Source organism: Acanthaster planci, linkage group LG02 (assembly GCF_054643075.1).
Source record: "Acanthaster planci isolate LZ-2023a linkage group LG02, COTS_SCS, whole genome shotgun sequence".
NCBI classification, from domain to species: domain Eukaryota; kingdom Metazoa; phylum Echinodermata; class Asteroidea; order Valvatida; family Acanthasteridae; genus Acanthaster; species Acanthaster planci.
The window spans coordinates 3,990,131-4,001,863 of record NC_141778.1 but is presented as its reverse complement, the minus strand read 5'-3'; the positions used below and the strand labels follow the sequence as shown (position 1 = coordinate 4,001,863).

Sequence of the window (11,733 nt, the reverse complement as noted above, 5' to 3'; positions counted from 1 at the left end):
TATTACCCCAGGAAAAGTCAATGGCAATGGCATTAACTTTCTTTTTTTTAAAAACAAGTTTACGATGCACACCTAAGATTGATTTATTTGCAGTTTTGGAAAATCATAACTCACACTTTTGCCAGTAATCTTCAATTATATCCCATCCTTTGTTCATTTCAGCGTTAAAGGGAAAAAGTCTTGTACCAAGCAGTTCATGTTAAACAAAAGTGCACCCCCCCAAAAAAAGACAGCGAATATCTAAGATAGCGCACGTATCCGAATGATAAAAGGAACAAATAAGGCAGTTTTTGACATTTGGCGCCATGTTCGTTTAATTCCTCAAAAAGAGACAACAGACATGCAACAGTTTCGGAAGAAACAATGACATCTGTTAAAAATTCGTCCGTAGACACTACGAACATTTAACAAAAGAAACGCAGTGCCCTTACAATCAACGTCCATTGTTATTCCATCGTACTTCTTTTGTTAGATGTTCATCGTGAGAGTATAAAGCAAACCTCCTACACATTCTGTTTAATAGTCACTAAATTATTCTGCATAATACAGCATCATAGGCAATACAATAACTGTTAAATAAGATTTTACTAAAACGCCAAAATAATACTTTCGGTTAAATAACATAAACGTAAAATATCAAAATGCTCGGAGAATTATAATACACTAGAATAATATCAGTTCAAAACCTGGGTACTTGCAGCACACGTTCAAACGGGTACAGCTTCCAGATAATTCAAAGAGTATGGGTCACAACTCATATGACATTATTCCTTCGAATAATACTCGAGCCAAAAATATTTACTGTATGTACTGTTTTATTGTAATAGGCTTTGAAGTGACGACATGCGAAAGCAATGAAATAGGGACATGCAGCTCTTTCTCCAAATGAACTGATTCGCTCGTCACCAACCGCCCTTACAGGGCGCTGGAAAGGGCAAGTGCATGACCTATATTTCGATGAGCACGCTTTGGGTAGAGTTCATGTTCACTTCCACACGACGAAGTGTACGTGAGACTTGCGCACTGAATACACATGCGTGGATCAGGACAGCAAGTTACCCACAATGCTTTGCTCACCCATAGCTGTGACATATTTTCTTCACAAAATTTGTGGAGCGCATTTGCCACTCCTTGGGCGACGAGCGAAACAAGATGGCCTTGTTCTTCGTGACGAGATAAATTGTTGATCAGTAGAGGGCGTCGTTTCCATAAAAAGCCACAAGCTGGCGCTGTTCAGGAAAACATTTTCTGGGAAGTTGGCTTTTTGTGGAAACTTCTGCACTAGTTCTAAACAGTGTCATATACAATTGTAACTACGTTTGTTGTTTATACTCGAAAGGATTTTATAGCTTACTGCATGCTTCGACTTTGTCGTTTATACATTGGAAATAACATTCACTATCAAACAGGTCTTTGCCGAATCACTTTCCGTATACATTGTAAATTACAATAAGATAGAATCGGATGATTCACGATAGAGAATGGAAAAGTGCTTGGGATTTTTTTTTACCCCAACGAAAATTCATATAAAAATGATCGTACTGGTAAAATTGTCTTCTTGGATTTTTCCCCAAGCGCAAAAACAAAACATGATGTACAAATTGAACATAGATGGGTAATGTTCCTTTGACCTCGTGGATTACAAGGTCGTATCACTCATATCTCAACATGAGTATCCCATACATACACACTCTTCGTTGTCTTCATGCATAACTTCAGCAACACATGGATTACTAGAAGACGCAACGTGACTTCAGCTCTGGTGGTTTGACTGGCCAACAGCAAATAAAATGTAATTTGCCGGGGGTCATGGGCATCTCACCAACAGTGGCATAGCCACGGGGGGGGGGTTCCCCCTGAAATAAAACGGATGAACGGATATTGAACAAGGCTAACAAAAACTTGCCCCTAAATGCCACACCACTGAAAGCTGGTGCCCCCCCTCAAGATGCTGGTGCCCCCTTTGTGCCAACCACTAGTAAAATCCTAGCTACGCCACTGCTTACCAGTCAGTTAGGTTATGCCGTTCACACACTGTTCAAAACTGACAAAAACTGCCGCATGTATTGTGGGTTATACGTATTGGAGGAAATAGCTCGTTTCTTCGCAGTTTTGTATATAAGACAGGAAAGCTTTCTTACGGTAGCATAGAGTACCTTTATACATGACATTTCATAACATTTCGAAGCATACAACTAAATACCCTGTAAAGAAACAACACTAGAAAATTTATCATTATGATTACGTACTCAACATTCAACAGTAATTTGTAAGGCTTTGTGTATGCTATCAAAATGTTTTGGCATCAAAAGTATGTTCTATAAAAGTAAGAAAATTACAAACATCGTTTTCCCGATTCACACTTCCATATTTTGGCAAGGTTTATGTCCAATATAGTAGACGCAAAATTAAGGTGTTTTTGCAATACGGATTTCAAACAAAAAAGGATCCTGTTGGCCATGCAGGGTTCCATATACTGCAAAAACTGGTGTCACTTTAACACCCTCGGTCTCCACCGAGGACATCAGTGGAGTCTTCTACTATATGAATACAGGGTGCTAATCTAACACTACAGTTTTGCAGTTTGCGTGATATCTGTAGTGATAGTGGTGCATCTTTGGCCGTAAGAGGGCGTAGTCACAATTTATATAATTTGGGAATTGAAGGCTTACAGGTAGATTGGTGAGAGTGTTACCGAACCGTGAGTAACTCAAGGTTTGTGTAGATTGTATCCTTCATACTCCCGCTTATTTCTAACACAACAAAATAAACAAGGAACGTTCATTTAATTCGAATAGTTCGTCGAGCTTTTTTCCTAGAACGAGGCGGAGAATTGCGCCCCGCTTCAGTCAAATTTCGTACCACCAAAATGACACTCGTCTTATTCAGACTATAGAGCTAGGAACACAGCTCTATGTTCAGACATGTTCTTTCCTCAAATGAAGGGCCCATCGTTGACCACAGACCTTTCCTATTCCTGCTTTCTTCTATCCTCATTAATCTAAACCAACTCCTTCAGCTGATATCCTACGTTTTATCTCTGTGTAAAACCTGCACGTTTGCAAATTTAGGTTTGTGACTTAAGCAGGGAGAGAAAGAAAACGTACTACGTCCAAGTTGATTGGATAGCATTAGAGCCGGGTCACACTTGGTGCAAGAGCGAATCCAATCACGAATTATTTTTTTACGTCAAATCATTATTCGCGCTGCAAACTCGCACAAGTTGAATACATTTCAACTCGTAGGATCTTTGGCTGCAAATTTGCTGTGATGGTAAAAAAGGAATTCGCTTCGCTTTCACATTCCTCTGTTGTATGAACTGGCCTTTAAGATGCCATCGAATATTCTGAAATGCCGACTCATGAGCTTTCAACTTGTATACAAGGAGACATACGCGATATGTCCAAAGACTCCGTTTTTCCTCAAGTCCAAACCGGTTATAGAATGAGTACTGAAGTTCCATGGTGCATTCCGCAGTAAGTGCAATAGTGTTAAACGAACGTAGTGTTGGCCAACAGATATCTCCAAAGGACTCCCCAAGATGACCTCGTTAAAGTGACCGAAATATTGACTTATTATCATGGTTGTTTTCGGAACCAAATATATTGTGTTATGCCAAACATAATTATGATGTACAGTTACGAACTGGATATGAGAATAACTTCTTTTAATTCATACAATTAAATTGTAACTACGCGTAATTAGAATAGGTACTAGGAAGTGATGTTAAATAATAAATCTAATCTGTGGAATGAATCTTGGAATCAGACCGTTGTTTCAATGCTGGACCTTTTCCTCTTAAAATGTCCATCCTCTGCTGCTGATACCAAGCCCATCTCTTGTTCCGTTGTCAGGTCATAGTCGGACACCGACGACCCCGACGGAAGTCGTTCCTGGTAGAACGACGCCTGGGCATCCAGGCCGGTCTTCAAGCGTTTGCTGGCCAGCCAGCGCGCCGGCAAGCGGCGGCCGGGGTTAGGAGAGGGCCGGGGGAAGTGCACCGTGAGGGCTGGAATGATGCCGACTTGGCTCGGCAACTGTGATGGTCAGTATACCCCGTTCGATTGAACAAGGGGAAGGGAGACAGGGAATGCAGGTTTAGACAGGACACACGCGAGAGGGTTGAACGAAAGATGAGATCGGAAACACAGGAGTGGAAGACAGGAGAGTGGACGGAGAAGGTGCCGCGACCAACCAGGGCAGGAAATAAAACGGCGAAGAACAGAAAATTAATGACAAACAGTGCCAAAAATCAAAATAATAACATGCAAACATACTGAAGGCTGTAAGAGCAAGACGTGGACTCTGAACGAGGCGTCTGTGTAGAACTGGAGTTTGATACTGGTACCAAGGCCATGATCACGAAAAACAAGGTGACTGCAGAGGATTAATCAATATACCGCTAAAGTCTCCAGACGCTTTTACGCTGCTCTGGGATTGAGCGGGAAAGTTGCTCATTCATGAGCGCACTGGCCTCAAGTGCTCTCAGTTTGTTTTCTCTTTTTCCAGAAAATTAACCCGTCGACGTGTATCGACTTCTGGTCCTGGACATTTTATTATTTTGCGCTTAAGTCTAATCCATTCTTTTTAGACCATTGCCCCTGTTCAGAGTACCTGCCACTGTTAAATAACGTAGGCATTCAATAAAAGCTGAAGAGTACGGCGTAACAGGAATTAGAAATTAACGGACAGAAACGGTTTAGTGTACAAAAATCTGGATTACTGTATTATGGGAACAAAATGAACAGTAGATAACCGAGCAAATGGGTCAAACAAAACGAAGTGGTGAGTGGTGGGTTTTAAGAACACGTTATTCAAGGGGAGGGGAATACAAACAATTGAGACGAACAAGGCGACAGACACGTTTTTTTGGACATTGGAAGCGGGGAAGAAAAATACAAGAGTTAATGAGCTAATGCCGCAAGAAGCGATGATTGATGTAAGGGAAAGTTTGACTAGTACATACGTGTCAATGAAGCTATCGTAAGTGTGATGTACAAAGTTGAGATTTTTTGGAATTAGTCGCAAAGATTCCTGTTAATGCACACTGGAGTATGGAAAAGGAGCATGCAGAATGCATCTGTCTATGGGAATTGTTTGCTTGGTTAAGATTTTTCTGCGACCATCACAGGGCAATAGTTATTGCGTCTACTAATCACTGAAGTTTGTAGGATGTTTTGCTGGCAAGATGCTCGTAGATAGAATCTAGACTAAAATGTTGTTTCTATCTTTTCTTGAGAACCTACCATTTCGTCAAGGGAGGCTGTAGGGGCAGGTTTCAGGGGAGCCTCTTGACTTGCTTTCCCTGGCTGTTTTTCCACATCTGCCACCCCTTTGTCACCAGTGGAAGAGCTAACCACACGGCACGTCTCCACTTGATTCACTGTTTTCTTGGACGATACCACCGTTACACAGGTGGTGTTCGGCTTGGGGGGGCTGGTGGGGCTGGAGGGACTGGCGGAGGTGGCAAAGGTCACACTCCGCGCAGGCGTAGCGTGAGAACGATCACCTGACTTGGACCGTTTCTTGTGCTTGGACGCGATAGATGTTTTGGTTTGAGGGGATACGCAGTCAGGCTGGGCAGATGCTCTAGGAGTTGGGGAGACAGCGGCAGATGGACGCTTCAAACTCGTCACTTGAGTCTCAACAATTTTGTGGCTGTGCTCCTCAGTTTTAATCTGGGAGTGATGCTGAGTGAGTGACACGGCCGGTGCAGCGCTCCAAACAGAACTCTTAGAGGGAGGGGAGTGAGTCTGGGGACTAGACTGGCTTGCCGCAGCCCCAGCAACCGTTTCGTTGTTGTTCGTCACTGAGACGGTGAGTTGTGACGGTCGGTGGTAGGGGTTGTTATTGTTGTTATTGGGTTCACGGCCGGCGGTGCTACTTTCCGTGATGGGTTTGATGGTCTGCTGCTGTTGCATGAGCAGACTCGGGGGCAGGTCTGCAAAGAAGTTGGCCCTGGCTGAGCGAGGAGACACCCGCTTGCGTCTTGTCGTCGGGGACTCCACCTCGCTGGTCTGGCCCAGGTGTTGTAGTGGGACCTCGGAAAATGGTCTAGTTTTGGCTTGCATTTGGCTCTTAGTCCGTGGCAACTGACCGGGAATGACCGCGAGAGGCTCAGCACTCTGCATGGCAGTTTGCGGGTAGGGCGGCAGGGGGATGTTGAAATTCTTCCCCGAAGCAGCCGAGTGTCTCCAGGTCGGCGGGGGAGACTGGGCTGGGGTCGTGGCAGGAGCGCTGTCGGACCGTTTGGTCGTTGCATGGACCTCGTTCATTTTCTTTGGTAGCAGGAAACCCGGAGGGGCACAGGGGTAGTTGGACACCGAGCGGGGCAGTCTAGGCGACCCGACAGGGCTCGGACCTTTGATGCCCGGGACTGAGCTGCTGGCTTTCACCGGGACTGTATTACTGTTTGGTTTGGAAGCACTCGGGGAGATAAGTTCCTGACTCTGAGCATGCACGCTTGCTTTCGAGGTAGTCGTGTTCCTAGCACTTTGGGAATCAAGGCCACACGGAGCACTGGCCCCAACACCTTTCATAGTCACGACAGGAGGGGGCGCACTGTCTTTCACAACGGAGGGCTTGGTGATATCTGGTTCTGAGGTTGGTGGGCTGCGACGTGTGTATAGTTCGCTGTCCGTGTGGCGCTCTCGATCGCTGTCGTGATCAGAGGAATCGTCGTGTTCCCGCCTCGGCGACAGGGCGCGGCTCGGCAGCGTCCCAGCTCCCCGCGCCAGGTTCTGCTCAAACATCTTCTTCGTCGACGTCACCCTGTTTTTGTCCAACTCAGCCATTCGCTTCTCCAGGTCCGCCTCGAGTTTCACCTCGGAGTCCGAGGACACGGGCGAGGATTTCCGGTCCGTTTCACGGAGCAGCCCCTGGCCGTCGAATCGGCCGAACTTCGTCAGCACCGGCTTGGCGGTAATTTTGGCCGGTGGTGCATCGCGCTGCTTGTCACTCAGCGCGGGGGACGAGGACGCCGAGTTGGTGTTGCTGTTACAGCTGCTTCCGTGTTCGCTATCATCCTCGTCCTTCACGGGAGAAGCAGTCCGTAGATCGGGCGGACTAGGGGTTGAACACATCCGCTGCGCCAGCTGCACCCGCATCGAAGATGTCTTGGGCTCAGGAGTCTGAGCCCGGGCCTGCTTCTCGGGAGATCGCTTCCTGCGCGGTTTGGGCGACGAGGAAGTGAGTACCTCAGCGCTCCGCGTGTGGGGGCGGTCATCACGTTTACTGCCCTCAACAGGTGGCCTCTCCGTGGTAATGATTTGAATGGAAGTGGTATCCGAAGTGCTGTCTTCGTACTGTTTGGCTCGCTGGCACACGGGCTTGGAATATTTGACAACGGAAGCTGCATGCGCGACGTCTGAGTGTGACTTGGACCTACGAGATTGTAAGATACAAGACCAAACATAAAAGTGAAAATCTGAAGGTGCCAGCCAAGTTATAAACAGAAATGCAGATTATCCTGTACAGGATAAATAGAGTGAACTCAAGTTTGCCAATGTCAGCCTGTAACAGTTGCCATTTTGTGGTCAGGCTGATTCAATTTCATTTCATATCCCATGTTTTGAGATCTCCCCCATAGGGGCAGTGCTGGTTGAAACATCAGTAAAACATTCGAGTATATAAAGAATCCAAACGGACTCTGACAATTTGGGACTGTCTCCCATAACTTCGCCGAATCTTGCCAAATCACGAATAAATTTCAATACCTCCACAAGGAACCCCACAGCTAACAAATCCTTGAAATTACAGTGGCTCAGAAACAGAAATATAATTCTGGAAGGGACACTAAATCAGGGCGAATCTCATCGTTTCTTTTACCGTCAGGTAGCAAGACCAACAATGACGCAGAACAGCAATACGAATGCACATGTACGTGTTTATCATTACCTTCTTGGGCGTGTAGCACACACTATCTCTAGTTGCGCCTGATAACAGGTTAGATCATCCCGAACAATTGCGATTCGTCGGAGGGCCTAGAGTTGCCAAAACCACGACCCCACAAATTTTGAGAAAAACACACAAAAAACCACTGTGAGAAAAAAAATGAAGACAAGCGGAAATACGCTGCCTACCTGTAGTCTTTCTCCGCTGAAGCCACCTTTTGAGCGCGTGCGCAGATGAGAGGGCAGGAAAGGAAGATGGAAGAGAAAATATGGCTGAGTTAGTACATGCGCTGTTAGAATCTACTACCAGTCTGCCACCTACATTTTGCTGTAAATTCTACGTGACAGGTGCCTTTTCTGTATCTCCATAATGCATCTAATTGGGCAAAAATGTTGCTATTCATGGAAAACATGTCATCAACGATAAGGTCCGTGATTTATAATGGAGCATACCTTCAGTGTTACGTCGAACAAAGAAATTCAAATTCAAAGAGAGAAATGACGTGGAAGACAACGGGTCAAATTCTATATGGGCAAAACCGAGATTTGTTGACTTCTCTCAGAAAGTTTTGATTGTTCAGCTTCTATGGCAGCAAATACCTCAACTTTTTATACCAGTTTTGGTTTCCTAGTAGATCCGTTAAGTGTTTCATCTTCTGGTTTGGGACTTTCAGCGCACGTTTTAATGATGAAATTCTATCAAACACACACGAGAAGCTTTAGGATGAATAACAGGGCTTTCATTCCACCAGAAAGCTTGCTGAAGCAAGTCAAAACATTTCTTAAATCTAGAAATCTGAGTCTTTATAAAAAGTAAAAGCCACTGAAAAATACATTGGCAAGATGCAAAGATGCACATGCTAGGGACAGTTTCCCGGTTTTCTTTTGCAAAGAGATCAGCATGCCGCACAAGGGAAGAATACAATATCGTTTATATCATTTTCGGGACAAATTACCAGGAGAAAGAAATTTACGTGCAAGCAATACACAGACCTTCAGGCAAAGTATACCTTAGGCTGAATAGGGGAATTCTTTCAGTGGGTGTAATTTGGTAAAAATGTCCTGCCTTGCTTAATAGTTCAACGAGAAGTTTGTATCATATGGGTATTACATGTCATGAATATTTCATACTCTCTTTATATGAATATTCTAACTAGCTAAAATCGACCGAGGAATTGGTTGGTTACCAGGTCAGTTATGGGCAAAGTAATATACCTTGGCATGCATGACAGGGAACAAAGTCACCAAACTAATTCAAAGTTTGAGGTTTGGACCTACCGGTTTTTATCCTAGAGGGCAGCATAGCAATGGGGCACTACATGAAACATGAGACTACAGAAGCAGCTACGTGGCACGCGCGCACCCGACTGATACAAAGTTATTTTGATGAGCCGAAAAAGATACGAATCTAAAGCAAAAGTTAAGATGGCATTACATCAACCGTTATGCATAACGTGGATTAAGAAGAGGATAAATTATAAACTACACCAGTTTCAGCTCTATAGAGTATTTCGTTACGTCTCATTTACGGCGTGACACATAACAGGGTGTGTACACAAATCCATAGTAGCAAGTTTCAGCTGATTTTAAATGTCCAATTAAATTCAGTGAACTCAAACTCGTCTGAATATATCAAAGTGTGCGGAAATCAATCCTGAGTAACGTATTTTGCAATCTGAGAGGTTTGAAAACAGATAATGTTAAAGTATCGAAAAGAAAGAAAGTAAAAAGAAAATGCAAGAACCTCGTCAAATGCGTTCTTAGCCGTCATGCTATCTGATGCTTTGATGACGTCAGGCACTTCTTGCGCATGGGCAATCCTATCTTTCCCGTCATGCTCTGGCACCTTTTCTTGCATTCGACGCACGAGGTCGCTCTTTTCCGTTTTGGGTGGGCCACCTTTCTCACTGGATGTTCTATTTTCCTTTATCTACAGTATACGTGACACATGTTTCTATTTCAGGTATGAAAAGCACTACTATAGTTGCACTAACACAGATCTCACAGAACTAGGTTTTAAGAACGATTGTGCATAATTTTTCTCATAGCATTTGATGTGTTTGTCTTTTATACATTTACACTTGTAGAAGCCGTTTACACGACTCATCGGTCTTTCATAAAACGAACATCGCTCATCCGAAATAAAAGATTATTCTGACCTCAGGATATCCTTTCCATTAAGCGAAGTCCATTACATTCCAAAGAGCAACTGGCTCTTGGATAAAAGACTGGTATCATTTTTTGTTTGAATAGATCTTGAAATTTTGAAACTATGGGTATCGGTCGGCAAAATACGTAAAAACAAAGGAGGTAATTTTCTGTTTCATGGTAAACTGGCCGGTAAAACCTACATGCCACTATAAGGGTTGGAATATACAAATATAAGGATACCCAAAGTATTTGATAATCAGCGTCAAATATAACGACCTTTGTTTTTTTTTAACTTACACTCAATTCCTGAAGTCCTTTAGTTAGCGGTTCTGTTGAATGGGAAGGGCTAGGACTTGAGGGTGTATCACTCTTACTTGATACCTGAAAACAAGTACACTTCGACGCCAATCATAATCGTCAACTCAATATGATTTGAAATCTGAAAAAAAGATTACTTTCTAATATGAATTATTTGTTTGCTCTTCAGCAAAAATGGTTCTCATGACCAGCTGAAAATAGTCTGGAAGTCTAGGAAGAGAAACAGATGATCTTACCTGCTTTGTGGCAGAATCATTCATCCGTAACTTTTGCAGCTGAAAAACACCACAAATTGTAGACACGATTAAAATTATGTTTTAGAAAGAGCTTTAAAAATTGTCTTAAATAGAAAAGCATCCAGGTAACTTGTAAATGTGATTCAATTGCATGGTTCCTGCTGATGGGGAAAAAAGGGGGTGAATGTCAACACTGAAACAATAGAGAACAACTGGACAGATGAATGGTGAATGAAACGAACAAAAACAAAAGCTCATGTAAATAAAATTACTCAGATGGCCAGCAGTTAAAAATAATTAAGCGAGTTTATATTATTATCATTTTTGACAGTAAAAACATACACAAGATTATTCAAAGTGCTAGTCAAAGAGAAAAGAACATACAATTAATGAACAAAGGACAAACTTTTGTCAGTATGAGCAAGAGATAGCAACAGCAAAAAATTTACTGTGGCCCGTAGACCTGCCATCCATCATGATGGCAAAAGAAACATAAAATAAGGTATTAATATACTCCTATTACTGGAGGAATTTGAAAAAACATTTGACTGTTATGCGGGTACCTCCTGTATAATGTTCTCAATCCTATTGTGTTCCAGCCTCCGCGAGGTTAGACTCCCCTGCAGTCGTTTTTGCAAGTCTGCCCTCTCGCTACGCCAAAGGTCCCTGTCTCGCTGGTACCGCAACTCCAATTGGCTGCTTCGCTTCTGCACATCTTTTATTGCCTCCAACTGCTCCTCAAGCTGGGACCAACCAGGACAACAGTGAGTTGTTGTATGGGTAAATGCAAATCATTCAGTTCTAACCATCAAAAGTAAGTGTGACTCCTTGGATTGTTAAGATTTAAGACAAGTTATGAAAAGACTTTGTCACAAGGACGCCACAAGACGTCAAGACGCAAACATTCGTGGAAGAGACGCTGCGTGGCGTCCTTCCACCCAAAAAAATACACAAAATGGCATTTCAGTTGGCAATACAACCTCTAAAAGCCAAACTGATATTCCCGTTCAATGCATTTTATTGACAATTGGGGCTGCATAATGTTCATAATAAGGAGAAATGGGCAAAATGAGATGTACTAAAGCAAGGGTGGCATCGTTGTACGCCCGTCATACCAGCTTGCGTGCTTGTATAGA

At 43.5% G+C, this 11,733-nt stretch overlaps 1 protein-coding gene across 7 annotated transcripts in view; it reads right to left on the bottom strand.

The window, feature by feature from the left end:
- Positions 1-287: 287 nt before the first annotated feature.
- Positions 288-11,733, bottom strand: part of LOC110975268 (uncharacterized) — an 81,083-nt gene continuing 69,637 nt past the window's right edge. For 3 of the 7 annotated variants that reach the window (XM_022227600.2, XM_022227603.2, XM_022227601.2), the window contains 7 exons: positions 11,161-11,340; positions 10,598-10,636; positions 10,341-10,424; positions 9,637-9,822; positions 7,897-7,982; positions 5,247-7,383; positions 288-4,037 (listed from right to left, as the gene is read on the bottom strand). In XM_022227600.2, coding sequence (XP_022083292.2) covers positions 3,765-4,037; positions 5,247-7,383; positions 7,897-7,982; positions 9,637-9,822; positions 10,341-10,424; positions 10,598-10,636; positions 11,161-11,340 — 2,985 coding nt within the window. In that variant the 3' untranslated portion in view covers positions 288-3,764. Of the gene's footprint in view, positions 4,723-5,246; positions 7,384-7,896; positions 7,983-8,081; positions 8,108-9,636; positions 9,823-10,340; positions 10,425-10,597; positions 10,637-11,160; positions 11,341-11,733 lie in introns of all 7 variants that reach the window. The other 4 variants (XM_022227602.2, XM_087132253.1, XM_022227604.2 and 1 more) reach the window with 4 other exon arrangements.